The following is a 12,989-nucleotide window of genomic DNA, read 5'->3' as shown; positions in this document are numbered from 1 at the left end:
ACTACATCCATGAGAGAAATAAAAAGCACCTCCCCTTAATTCTTTAACTGGGGAGAGTAAACAGCACTTTATCAAGTTTTCTTTCCAAATTAAAATTGTGCTTACGTTGTAAAGGTATTATCATCATCATCAGCGGCAGCAGCTCTTTGAAAAACTTCTTCTTTGACATCTAGAAGTTGACTCACTGTTGTTACAGCAATTTTTTTTGCCTGCCAAGGAGAAGGTGCCAATCATCATAGAAGACACATACATATTACCATCATCATCGTCATCATAAGTTATTATAGTAGCAAGTGGCACCATTGGTATGATAGTCTAGAAGCAATTACTTTACAAAATTAAAGGTTTAGTTCTTGATCTACATGAGACAGCAGAGAGAATCAAGATAAGGCAAAATGCAAATGTAAATCAAGGTAGTCAATTTAGGAGGCTTAGGTTCCTGAATTCAACCTCATAGCAAGACCTTTCATAGAACCCTCACCACACCCTGAAGAACACTAAGGCAAATGCTTGAATACAGAAGCAGTAGCAAAATAAGAAGAGTGCAATGTTCTGGTTGTTAATACTTAGCATGACTTAGTTATACTTAGTATAACTATTATTTTTATTAACTATTAGACCTAGTAAAATTATTTTTCATTTTCTTACAATCAAAAACTCAGGAGTATGTCAGAAAGATGATCACTTGGCATTTGATCACTATTTAACTGCCCTCTTTGAGAATATTGAGCCCTTCTGTCTTTCCTGGCTAACTCTTCCATAAATTCTACACTTGGTGGTCAATATTTTTCTCTTTCTATCTCATTTTTATTAACTTATGACTTGAATCCCACCTACTTTCACAAAGGACCTAGGGGAACATAAAATATTTTTTCAAAAAATAAGACATTTAAAGGGAATGGAAGAAAGGAGTAGCTATTTTCAGCTATTTTCTACAAGCTATTTTCAGCTATTTTCTACAAGCTGATATTCAACTTGTAGATACTGGGTCAAGTCCATATTTGGTGGTTTATAGCCCTGCTTATATCCCTTATAGCTTGACCATACCCAAGCTATACCAATTGGTAAATGTTGCATATAATTCCTTGTTTTCAGGTACCAGAGTTTAGCAGGTTATAATATCAGAAATGTAAACAAGACCAAAATGCAAATGCTTAACAGGAAGAGATCACAGTTTAAAATAGCATGTTCCAAAATAAGTTCCTTGAAACACTATTTACTTACAATAGAATAGGGATGATAAGGACAAATGCAATTGGGAAGCATATTAATAAGGTGATATAGATTTATTTACTCCAGGACTTCCCAGATTTAATATAATAATGCTCATTATGAATGCCCTGAAAGAAAATATTTGGACAAGAAGCCCTTTTGTATTTCTTTGAGTATCTGTCACAAGGGCTGCTCTGCAAAATGGTTTTAAGCCACCTAAACCATGTCCAAATCCATATTTCATGGAATAGGGAGTGGTGTTTAGGATGTCTGTATTTGTTTTCTAACTGCCTTCTTTAAAAAAAAAAGTCTGTGAGTTTTACCTCAGGTGAAGCATTTTTAGATGTGTTGAAGATCTGTCCAACCACTTTAGTAGCAGAAGTGATGTTCTCAGCGGTTAATTTATCGGCATTAGATGTTAAAACCTGGGCTTCAGTAGAAATACTATCCAAGCTTGCCGTAGAACTGTCTACCTGTTTAAAAGTTAAAAAAAAAAAAAAAACAACTAGGTTTATATCTAAACATTTTGCAAGTGACTGCAGGTGAATAAGCTGGAACTAGCTGAGTTTCAATCTCCTAAACATCACATCCCCCCAGTTTTTCGTGTCTGCCTCAAAGTATATGCAGGCCAGTGGTTTTCCCAGCCTTTACTGTCTGCCAGGATTGATTAACTATTATGGGCTGCTCTCCCTAGATTGGAGCTACTCAAAGTGTGTCCAGGGACCAGTGTTAGTTCACTGTTTGTCACAACGTCCATAGAGTGATAAGCACAGAAACTGAAAGTCAGTGGTCAAATATTTTCACAGGAATTTTATGCTGTTGAATCTAATAATTTTAAAAATTTGGTTTGTATTTTATATATCTTTTTCTTTTCATTTTTCTAGTAGTTTATTTTTATTATATTATATTTTACAAAATTATTGGTCTACAATGGGTTGGAAATATTTTTAACTGGTTTTTCATCACAGATAATTTGGGAAGCACTAGCCAGGGCAACCTCTTCAGGTGCCAGGTGGTCCCCAGACTCTGTTGTGAGGCTAATCCATATTGTCAGTTGTAGAGCTGGGTGTCAATGTGTGTGTATGGGGGAGAGCCTTAGTTTTCACTAGATGGCAGCATCCTTTCAAAAATCAAACTAATGTCACAGGCTAGTCACACTTGGGGAAGAGTCAGAAACAATATCCAATCAGTAGTCAGAAACAAATAACTTTCTTATTTAATAGCCAAGTCCTTAGTATGTGCTAGGCACTTCCGTAGATGTTTACAGATGTTATCACATTTAATAAGCAAAACAACATTATAGGGTGGGCACAATGGCTCACACCTGTAATCACAGCACTTTGGGAGCCCAAGGTCGGAGAATTGCTTGAAAGCAGGAGTTCAAGACTGGCCTAAACATAGTGAGATCCTGTCTCTGCAAAAACTAAAAAGTCAGCCAGGTGTGGTGGCATGCACCTGTATTCCTAGCTACTCAGGAGGCTGAGGTGGGAAGATCACTTGAGCCCAGGAGTTTGAAGTTGCAGTGAGCTACGATTGTGCCACTGGTCTCCAGACTGGGCAATAGAGCGAGACTCTGTCTCAAAAAATCAAAAAAGATAAAACAAAAACAAAGAAACAAAAAATGACATCATGAGTTGAGCACCCTCAGCCCCATTTAAAGTCTCAAGAGATGTGAAGTTTCACACAGCTTGGAAGCAGCAGAGCTAAGAGTCTAACACTGGTTTGTCAGACTCCAGAGTCTGCCATCTTTCCTCCAGTCTGTGTGATTGGGAGCCACCTCCACACCCCAACTCCCACCCTCGCCTTACTCCCACCCTGCTCATCTGGGATTAGGGAACCAGTGTATACAGTGTGGACTTTATAACCAAGATAAGCTCCATCACATTTTGGCTGTAGTCACTTGACAAAAGACTTCGCCTTCAGATCCACATTTTCCTCATAAAATATAAAATGATTAATTTATTAAATATTATTAATTTATTAAATATAAAATTATTTATTTATTAATAAACATTAATACCTATCTTTGGTGTTATAAGAATTAAATATGATGAACCAATAACATAAGTAAAATGTCCAGCACAACACTTGGCATGTAAGTGCTTAGCAATTACTAATAGTGTTTTTAGCCATAATTATAATATGGGAATAAAATTCAACTCACAGAAGCTTTATAAGGATTAAATGAGATAACATATGTCACATGTCTGCACATTAAAGCACCTACATAAAGGTATATTGCCTCTTCCTACCCTTGCTCAGCCTATAGTGTTAGCTCTTCCATGCATACATGCTTAGTCAAAATAACTTAATCTGCATGAAAAAATATCTAGTCAGATGTACTTCATTTCACCTACTCATGGATACAGCCCTGAGACCAGCATCAGGTTTGGAGTTTCCTCCTGTCTCAAAGGGTCTTTGGTTATACTTTTTTTCTTTTCATTCTGATTTGGGAGACCATCAAAACACCTTCCTTTGGTCTCAAATGTCAGGGATTTATTTTCAGTCAAAACTTCACTGGTCTACAAAGATGAGGCCATTTAAGATGTGCTATAGATTTTCACTTGCTGAAATTTGCTGAACAAATATATTCAACTGTCCTTTTTCATAAACAGATGTCAACTTAAAAATAATAATAGTTATAGTCACTAGTTTTTGTTATTTCTAATTGGAAAATTTAAAAAGCATCTATTTGACCATCAGGTATCTGAAGAACAGAGACTTTACACAGAGTAAGAACTTCTCCCAGTTGCCCATCATGTGGACCATGTGACATACCTGCTTTTCCAGAGTTTCCAGATTTTCATTGCAATTTCCTAATGTCACATTTTGTAATTGTATCTCTCCATATTCAGAGAGACCGCACAGCCGGGTTGCCATTGGATTGCCCGCTTTCATAAAAAGAAAATTAAAAAGATAACGGTGTTTGCAAATGACCACAGCAACCACCTGCACCTGTATACATGTCCTTTTGCAATGTAACTCTGCTGCCCCTCCCATCAATAGGTAAGCTCTATTTTTCTACTCCCCGAGCCTGGCCTCGTGACTCACTTTGTGACTCACTTTGACCAACAGAACATGGCAGAAATGTGAGCCTACAGCTCAAGAAGCCTTGAAGTTTCAGGCTTCACCCTCTTGGAATGCTGTCCCGAGACTGTCATGCAAAGAGGCAGGTCTAACCTACTGGAAGATGAGAGGCCATATGGGGGAAAACAGAGGCCTCCAGCCAAGGGCCAGAACTCATGCTCCAGAAATGTGAGTGAGGTTGTTTTGGACCTTCCAGCACAACCAAACTGGCCAACCACAGAACTGAGAGAAATCTAAATCATTATTCTTTTAGGCCAAGTTTAGGATGGTCCGGTACATGGGAATAGAAAAGCAGATCAGACAGTTACTACGAGAATATTTTAGGCAGATACCACTTGTCTTGATTTTTAAATCTGGAATTCAGAAGACCATTTATTTGTCTATTTCTTTCTTTTGATGTCTGTAAGCAAGTTTACCTTCTAACAATTAGGGACATAATAGCTTTGAATTGGAAATGATGGGGGGATACTAAGCTAAGAGACTGGAACCATATGAAAAATTTCTACTAGATATTGAATTATATGTTGATCTTTCCTTCCTTATGCAAATCTGGGTAACACCTGAAAGGCAACCAGTTCTACTGTATTGCAAACATCTATTCGATGTTTGGTTGGTTCTCAATAAATGCTGGCTGGGTCATTTGGTTTATTTCCTAGGATTATCACTTGAGCCTCCCTACCTCCCTGTCCTCTTACAGCTAATACTTAAGTAGCTTCTATAGATATAATCATAATTAGCAGAACAGCTGGCCAGAAGGTAAATTTTTCCTCAAGACCAGCTTTGAGCGGCTATTTCTTGGGGCAACAACTAGAAACAATAAAACTAGAGATTACTTCAACAACACTTAAAGTAGAAGATTGGAGTCACCTTTAATTTATTTTTTTTTATTTTGGCATATTATGGGGGTACAGATTTTAAGGTTTCAATAAATGCCCTTTCCCCCCTCCCCCCACAAGTCTGATTTTCCAGTATGACCATCCCCCAGATGGTGCACATGTCACTCATTATGTATCCACCTTTACTCCATGACATAATGAAAATTTCTAACATATATATATAGGATATAAATAACTTTTAAGTGGCCATATGTCAAGTTCAGCAGTTCATTTTTTCCTCAGTGTTACCTACAAGTATAAATATCCCTACTTAAAAATAATTGAAAAGCATTTTGATCATTTGCTATATAAAATTGAGTAATTAGAAGTAATTCTTAAAACTGAAAGTTAATTTGCCAACAGTTAGATCTGTAAAATTATATTAGCTCAGTCTGAAATTCAAAGGCAAATATATAAATATGTTTTAGTAATAGCTGTTCAGAAAAGAAAAATAAATATCCAAAGGAAAGATGGTGATTCTGTCATCCCCCAAAAGTAATATATATCAATCAAGTGTAATAACCCTTCATGGGTATATTATTGACACTTTTACCCTTCCCTAGCACACAGTTATGTTTTGTTTCTGTGTGTTCAGTAGCACACAGTTATGTTTTGTAAGTTGTATCTGTTTTATAAATCATTATGAAATATATAAAACATATAAGACATATGAAATTAAGATAATAGGTACCCACTGCATACCATATAGTATAGTATTACATATACGGTACATGTACTAAGTACCAATATGACTGAACCTTCCCTTTTACCCTCTGAACTCTTAATCAAGATGCTGGAAGAACCTATGTAAAGATGAGTAGTATCTTGATGTATGTGGGTAGAAGCAATTTGGATTCTACAAATGGAATGCAGATCTACATAATCTCTTAGAATAAATAAAGAAGCATATGAGAAAGCATTTCATGTAATTTATTCAGTGTTTCAAAAAGGCCTTGACATATACAAAAATATCTAAATAAAATGTGACATTCTCCCCAGGATCATTACTGACATCAGTTCTATTGTTTTTGTAAATGACCTAAAATTGGCTATATTCTTGAGGTATCCAGTACTGTAGAAAATGGGGAATTACCTATAGAAAGATGTGAGAGGTAGGATTGATCAGATGAAAGTCAATGTAGACAAGGGACGGGTAAAACTTTTTGAGAAAATTATATGGAATAAGAGGCTCTAGCTATCAAGAAAGGGATCCTTGAATTTCTAAAGGCCATTTCTCAGAAGGTATTACCCAATGTGCCACTGAAATAAGTCATCTAAATCCTAGATATTATCAGGGAACATACTAAAAATATAAAATATTATTTGCTCCTTTAAGCTTGGAATGGCTCTATGTAAGAAAGGTGGTCATGTTCAAGAAAGGTAGAATGAAGCTAGAAAATGTTCCAAGATGGATAACTAACATGACCAAAAAGAAGATGTAGGACCACCAACTGCAGATAGACTTAACAGTGCATCTCTACCTGAAAAGATGAAGTCTGATGGTGAAGGTGGTATAAGTCTGTAATCTAGGCTAATAGCAAAAGTTGAAACAAGTTATATAACTCAAAGAGCAAATGTGAACCTGATCAAACTCTAGGAGACAGAGTAAGCTGGAAAAATAAAACAATTAAGAAAATTAAGAAGAATTCACAAACAACTGATCCCTGCTGAGGTTTGTAGGAAAATTAGGATTAGGTAAAGTACCACCCTAAACTTTAAACATTGGCATCATGAATGGGAGCCAAGTCCTTGCTGCCTCTTCCAGGGGTCTCACAGTACTTGGAGCAACAATAAGTATGACAAAGCATGACGATTTTTATGCCTAAATAGAAAAGATGTTTGGAAAAACACATACCATTTGGTGTATCCTTGCCACATGTTTCCAAGGAAGGTCCATATCTGCCCACTGGAATTCTGGAAAAACTGAAACCCATAGAGGTACTATTTTCACAGAAATTAGCTGTAATGGAAAAAAAATATTTTTTCATTATAAATTATACTTTTCTTTTTCAAGTTGAAAACAGATGAAAGTCAAAGTTCAGAACCTCTGCAGTGCAATTGGAAGGGTAATAGAAGGTTAACAGAACACACTGGCCTGTGAGTAACTTCAATACTTTCCTCTCTGCTTAAGTTACTGTCATTAGAAAAACTAATATGTTAGATAATAGACTCCAGTTAAAATGTGTACAATACATATCTGGGTATAGGTGGAATGTGAGCATTAACATATCAGCAAGAAGGGTGTATCAGACTAGGTGGAATCTTGAAAATTAAAAATATAGAGCCTACAGCGGTGTCATGAGAATATGGGTCAAAGCTAAGAGGCCAGCAGTCATGGGGTGTGTATAATATACTGGCTGGTAGGAGCCTAGGAAATGACAGGAGTGGACTTCCAGGGCTCCAGATCCTAAGCAGAAAGCATGAATTATGCAGAGTGTTGTGAAGCACACTTCAGATCAAGAAATGCCCTTGAACTTTTGTTCGGAGACAGCATTGATTGAGATCAAATGACTAAATTAGTAACAATTTTTCAAGGAAAAGGAAGAAAAGACAAAAAATGTAATTAAAGTATATACTTGGATAGGAAGATGCATCTTAATTTCAGGAACTTTAAATAGTGATACAATAATGATATTTGAAATAGGTAATATGGCATATCACCAATTGAAAGAACCTGAGAGAATATTACCATTGCCCTAGATTAGACATTGCAGCCAGAAGAAAACACAACTGTGAGTTTGCAGAGAAACTGGATAGTCAGAAAACAGACAAGGAACAGTGAAGGTATAGGTAAAAAGCCCAAGAAGAAAACTCGGCTTTTACTATTGAACTGATAAAAACATCTTGAACCATCATTATTATGTCTACTGTTTCTGTAATCATTAACTGAAGCTTCCAGAAGCCTTGCCACTCTTCTTATTAACACAAGAGTCACCTAAGCCTCACACCCCAGTAACTTACCAATTGTACATCTCAGTCCTTTCCACTCTTCTGTACAGACACATCTGCCATTTTCCCAGGTTCCACCATTCCTGCAGAACTCTGTAGGGGTGCTTGATGGGGGAGCAAATGTGTCTAAGGAAACAATAAATAACAGAATAGTATGTGAACTGGCTGATTAGTTCCTCCTTTCATGCCTGTAGCCATTTAATTTCTATATGTAAAACCACTGTTTTGAGTATCATTGCTGAGAAATATCCTTTTTAATATCGTCATCAACAAACATATCCACTGAGAATCTGCACAGGATGTATAATGCTTACTAGATGTTATGGACACCAAAAAAGACATATCTGAAACACATAACACTTTGCCCAAGGACATTAAAGCCCTCTGAGAAAGAGGAGATGATACAGATAGTGGATAGGTAATAGATAGATCTAATAAATAGAAATAGATAGATCAATAAAGTCAACAAGACATATAAGTACTGTAAGAACACCAGGGCAAGATATTGAAGACAGAGGTAGCCCAGTCAGGGAAGACTTTCCAAAGAGAACATATTTGAATTGGATTCTAAGATTAAATCTACAAAAGCCAAATGAAAATGGGTGACCCAATTGTAGGATACAAAGTGTAAAAATCACAAAAACATGGGAAGTTCTTATGTGTCCAAGGAACCGAGAAGAGTTTATCATATAGCATTGGTTCTTTGGAACAACAGCAGGACAGAGATTGGATTTTGAGGAGCTTTATAGACCAAGCCAAGGAGATTTAATCCTGAGGGAACTGTACAGGGGTCTTAAAACAAGGGAGTGGCATAATAAGCTATGTTTTTAAGGAAGATACCTCAAGAAGTTTAGGAAGTGAATGAGGCTAGGAGGCAAGGAGAGCCAGTTGAATGAGGAATAGGACTAAAGCAGTGGCTCTGGGGAAGTTAGTATCCATAGAGGTAGAACTTATATCTGAGAAAGGATTGTTAGGACCTAATGACTGGTTATTTTGAGTCGAGGACAGTGGAGTCTCTAAATTGGAAAACAGAGTGGATGGTGAACAAATTAACTAAGCTTAAGAATATAGAAGGCAGAGTTCCAGTTCCAATAATGATGGAGTAAATTGTACCATATTAACCCTTCCATATATAATCATTTTAATCTCTGCACAAAAGTTTTTGTTTGTTTGTTTGTTTGTTTTTTAATAAAAGCTAACCTGAAGGCACTGGACAGCAATGAAAAACAGAAAATAAATGGTATTCCAAGTTTACACAGTCTCTCCTCTCAGGGCACTACCCAGGCTGTATGATAGAAGTGGCTGAAAGCCACAGTCTTAAGGGATGAAGGTGTGAGAGGAATATGTTGGGGCTACTAGAGCAACTTGGAATTGAAGGAGGATATCTCAGAATGGCAGGAGCCATGTAGAAAGGAAGCTTAAAACCTGTGTATGAATAACCCTCAAATCTGGGTAGAAAGAAAGATGGGAAAAAAAATAAACAGACCTTCAGAGATCTATAGGACAATATTATTTAGTATAACATATGTGCAATTGGAGTCCCAAAAGGGGAGAAGAGAAGAAAAAGGGAAGATAAAATATCTTTTAAAATAGTGATTAAAATTCCTCAAATTTGATTAAGAACTTTAGGTTATAGATTCAAGCTGCTAGGCAAATCACAAAAAAATAAATATTTAATATAAGGAAAACCACACATAGATACATCATGGTAAAACTGCTGAAACTCAAAGATAAGAAGAAAATCCTGAAAGCAACCAACTATCAGCCCAGATAGTTTTATGTGTGAATTAGGAAAGAAATAATATCAATCTTAAAAAATGCTTTCAGAAAAGAGACAAAGGAAGAAACTTCCCAAATTATTTCATAGTGCTAAGATAACCCTGATATCAAGATCTGACAAAGACAGTATAAGAAAAGACCTCACTGTTGAGAGAAATTTTAAAAGATCTAAATAAATGGAAATATATATCATGAGTGGATGGATTGAAGTCTCAAAGTCGTTAAGGGGTCTATTCTGCCCAAATTGATACAGCCAAAATACAAAAACAAAAGATGGGGTTTTTGTAGAAATTAATGAGCTGATTTAAACTTTTTATGGACATTCAAAAGACTTAGAAAAACCAAAAGAAACTTTTAAAAGACCACAGTTGAATGGCTCACTTTGCTAATTGTATGACTTACTATAAAGCCATAGCAATAAAGACAGGATAGAATCAGTATAAAGACAGGCAAATATATCAATGACAAAGAATAAAGAGTTTAAAAATAGATAAAACACATATGGCCAGTTGATCTTTTAAAAAATACACATAAGCTGTTATTAAAAAGACAAAAAATAACAGATGTTGGTGAGGCTGTAGAGAAAAGAGAACTCTAATACACTGTTGGTGAGAATGTAGATTAGTACAGCCTTTATGCAAAACAGTATAAAGATTTCTCAAGGAACCAAAAATAGAATTACAATTTGATCCAGCAATCCCACTACTGAATATCTACCCAAAGGAAAACAAATCAATATAGCAAAAAGATACCTGCATCCATGTTTATCACAGTGCTATTCACAATAGCAAAGATATAGAATCAACCTAAGTATCCATCAATGGAGGAATGGATAAAAAAATGTGGTATATTTATACAATAGAGTACTATTCCGCCACAAGAAAAAAAAAACACACAATGAAATCATTTCTTTTGCAGCACTATGGATGGAACTGGAAGCCATTATCCTAAGTGAAACAATCCAAGCACAGAAAGCCAAATATCTAATGTTCTTACTCATAAGTGGATGCTAAAAAAAAATTAGTACATCTGGACATAGAACATGGAATGATAGACAGTGCAGACTTAGAAGGGTAAGGGTGTGGAGGGGGTAGATGATGAGGATTAGTTAATGGGTACAATGTGCGTTATTCGAGTGACATACATCTAAAAGCCCTGACTTGACCACTAAGCAATCTATTAATGTAACAAAATATCACATGTACCTCATAAATTTGTACAAATAAAAAATAATAAAAAGTGCCAATCAGCCAAAGAAATAGCCTTGAAAGTAAACAGACAACCTACAGAATGGGAGGAAATTTTTGCATCCTACGCATCTGATAAGGGGCTGATAACTAGAATATACTTAAAACTCATGAAAATCAGCAAGAAAAAATCAAATAAACCTATTAAAAAGTGGGCAAAGGACTTGAACAGAAACTTCTCAAAATAAGACAGAATAATGGCCAACAAACATATGAAAAAATGTTCAACATCTCTAATCATCAGGGAAATGCAAATCAAAACTACAATGAGATATCACTTAACTCCAGTGAGAATAGCCTTTATCAAAAAGTCCCCAAACAATAAATGCTGGCGTGGTTGCGGAGAGAGAGGAACACTCCTACACTGCTGGTGGGACTGCAAACTAGTTCAACCTCTGTGGAAAGCAATATGGAGGTACCTTAAAGCGATACAAGTGGATCTATCATTTGATTCAGCAATCCCATTAGTGGGCATCTACCCAAAAGATCCAATGACACTCTACAAAAAAGACACCTGCACTCGAATTTTTATAGCAGCACAATTCATAATTGCAAGGCTGTGGAAACAGCCCAAGTGCCCATCAATCCAAGAGTGGATTAATGAAATGTGGTATATGTATACTATGGAATACTCTTTAGCTCTAAGAAACAATGGTGATATAGCACATCTTATATTTTCCTGGTTAGAGCTGGAACCCATACTACTAAGTGAAGTATCCCAAGAATGGAAAAACAAGCACCAGATATACTCACCAGCAAACTGGTATTAACTGAGTAGCACCTAAGTGGACACATAGGTATTACAGTAATAGGGTATTGGGCAGGTGGGGGGGGGGAGGGGGACGGGTATATACATACATTATGAGTGAGATGTGCACCATCTGGGGGATGGTCATGCTGGAAACTCAGACTTGTGGGGGGAAGGGGGGAAAGGGCATTTTTTGAAACCTTAAAATTTGTACCCCATAATATGCTGAAATTAAAAAAAAAAAGTGCCAATGCAATTCAATTGAGAAAGAAAATTTTTTTCAATAAGTGGTGCTACACTAACTACATAAACATATCATGCTCAAAACTCAATTTGCAATAGACCATAAACCTAAATTCAAAAAGCTAAAATGATAATGCTTCTCAAAGAAAATACAGGAGAAGGCTAGACACGGTCTTCATGCATGTAATCTCTGCACTTTGGGAGGCCAAGATGGGGGCATCACTTAAGGGCAAGAGTTCAATACCAGCCTGGACAACATAGTGAGACCCCAACTCTACAAAAAAATAAAAAAATAAGGCAGATATGGTGGCATATGCCTATAGTTCCAGCTGCTCAAGAGGGTGAGGCAGAAGGATGACATGAGCCCAGGAATTCAAGACTGCAGTGAGCTATGATTATGCCACTGCACTCCAACCTGGGCAATAGAGCAAGAGCCTGTCTCAAGAAAGAAAGAGAGAGAAAGAAAGAAAATATAGAATACATTTGCAACTTTAAGGCAGACAAAGATTTTTTTAAATTACCCAAAAAGCACTAAACATAAGAGAAAAAATTAATAACTTGACCATAATCAAAATAAGAACTGATGTTCATCAAAAGGCACTTTTGAGAAAATAAAAAATGGAAGTCATAGACTGGGAAAAAATATTTGCAAAACATGTATCTGACAAAGGAATTGTATTGTAAACTAAAATTGTAAATCTAACTGTAAATTATTAATAGAATCGCAATTTATAAATTGTTAAGAATACAAACAACATACTTTTTCAAATGGGGAGGTTTGAACTGACACTTCATAAAGAAAGATATATGAACAGACAATAAGCACATGAAAATGCTCAGATCTTAGTC

At 36.1% G+C, this 12,989-nt stretch overlaps 1 protein-coding gene across 1 annotated transcript in view; it reads right to left on the bottom strand.

Moving 5' to 3' along the window:
- Positions 1 to 12,989, bottom strand: part of ADGRG7 (adhesion G protein-coupled receptor G7) — a 69,128-nt gene that overhangs the window by 39,932 nt on the left and 16,207 nt on the right. Inside the window, exons 2-6 of the mRNA XM_020287821.2 lie at positions 8,136 to 8,249; positions 7,030 to 7,134; positions 3,991 to 4,103; positions 1,536 to 1,685; positions 106 to 209 (exon numbers count right to left, since the gene is read on the bottom strand). Coding sequence (XP_020143410.2) covers positions 106 to 209; positions 1,536 to 1,685; positions 3,991 to 4,103; positions 7,030 to 7,134; positions 8,136 to 8,249 — 586 coding nt within the window. The remainder of the gene's footprint in view (positions 1 to 105; positions 210 to 1,535; positions 1,686 to 3,990; positions 4,104 to 7,029; positions 7,135 to 8,135; positions 8,250 to 12,989) is intronic.

This window comes from Microcebus murinus, chromosome 1, assembly GCF_040939455.1.
Source record: "Microcebus murinus isolate Inina chromosome 1, M.murinus_Inina_mat1.0, whole genome shotgun sequence".
Classification (NCBI taxonomy): domain Eukaryota; kingdom Metazoa; phylum Chordata; class Mammalia; order Primates; family Cheirogaleidae; genus Microcebus; species Microcebus murinus.
This window is presented reverse-complemented; position numbering and strand designations above follow the sequence as displayed.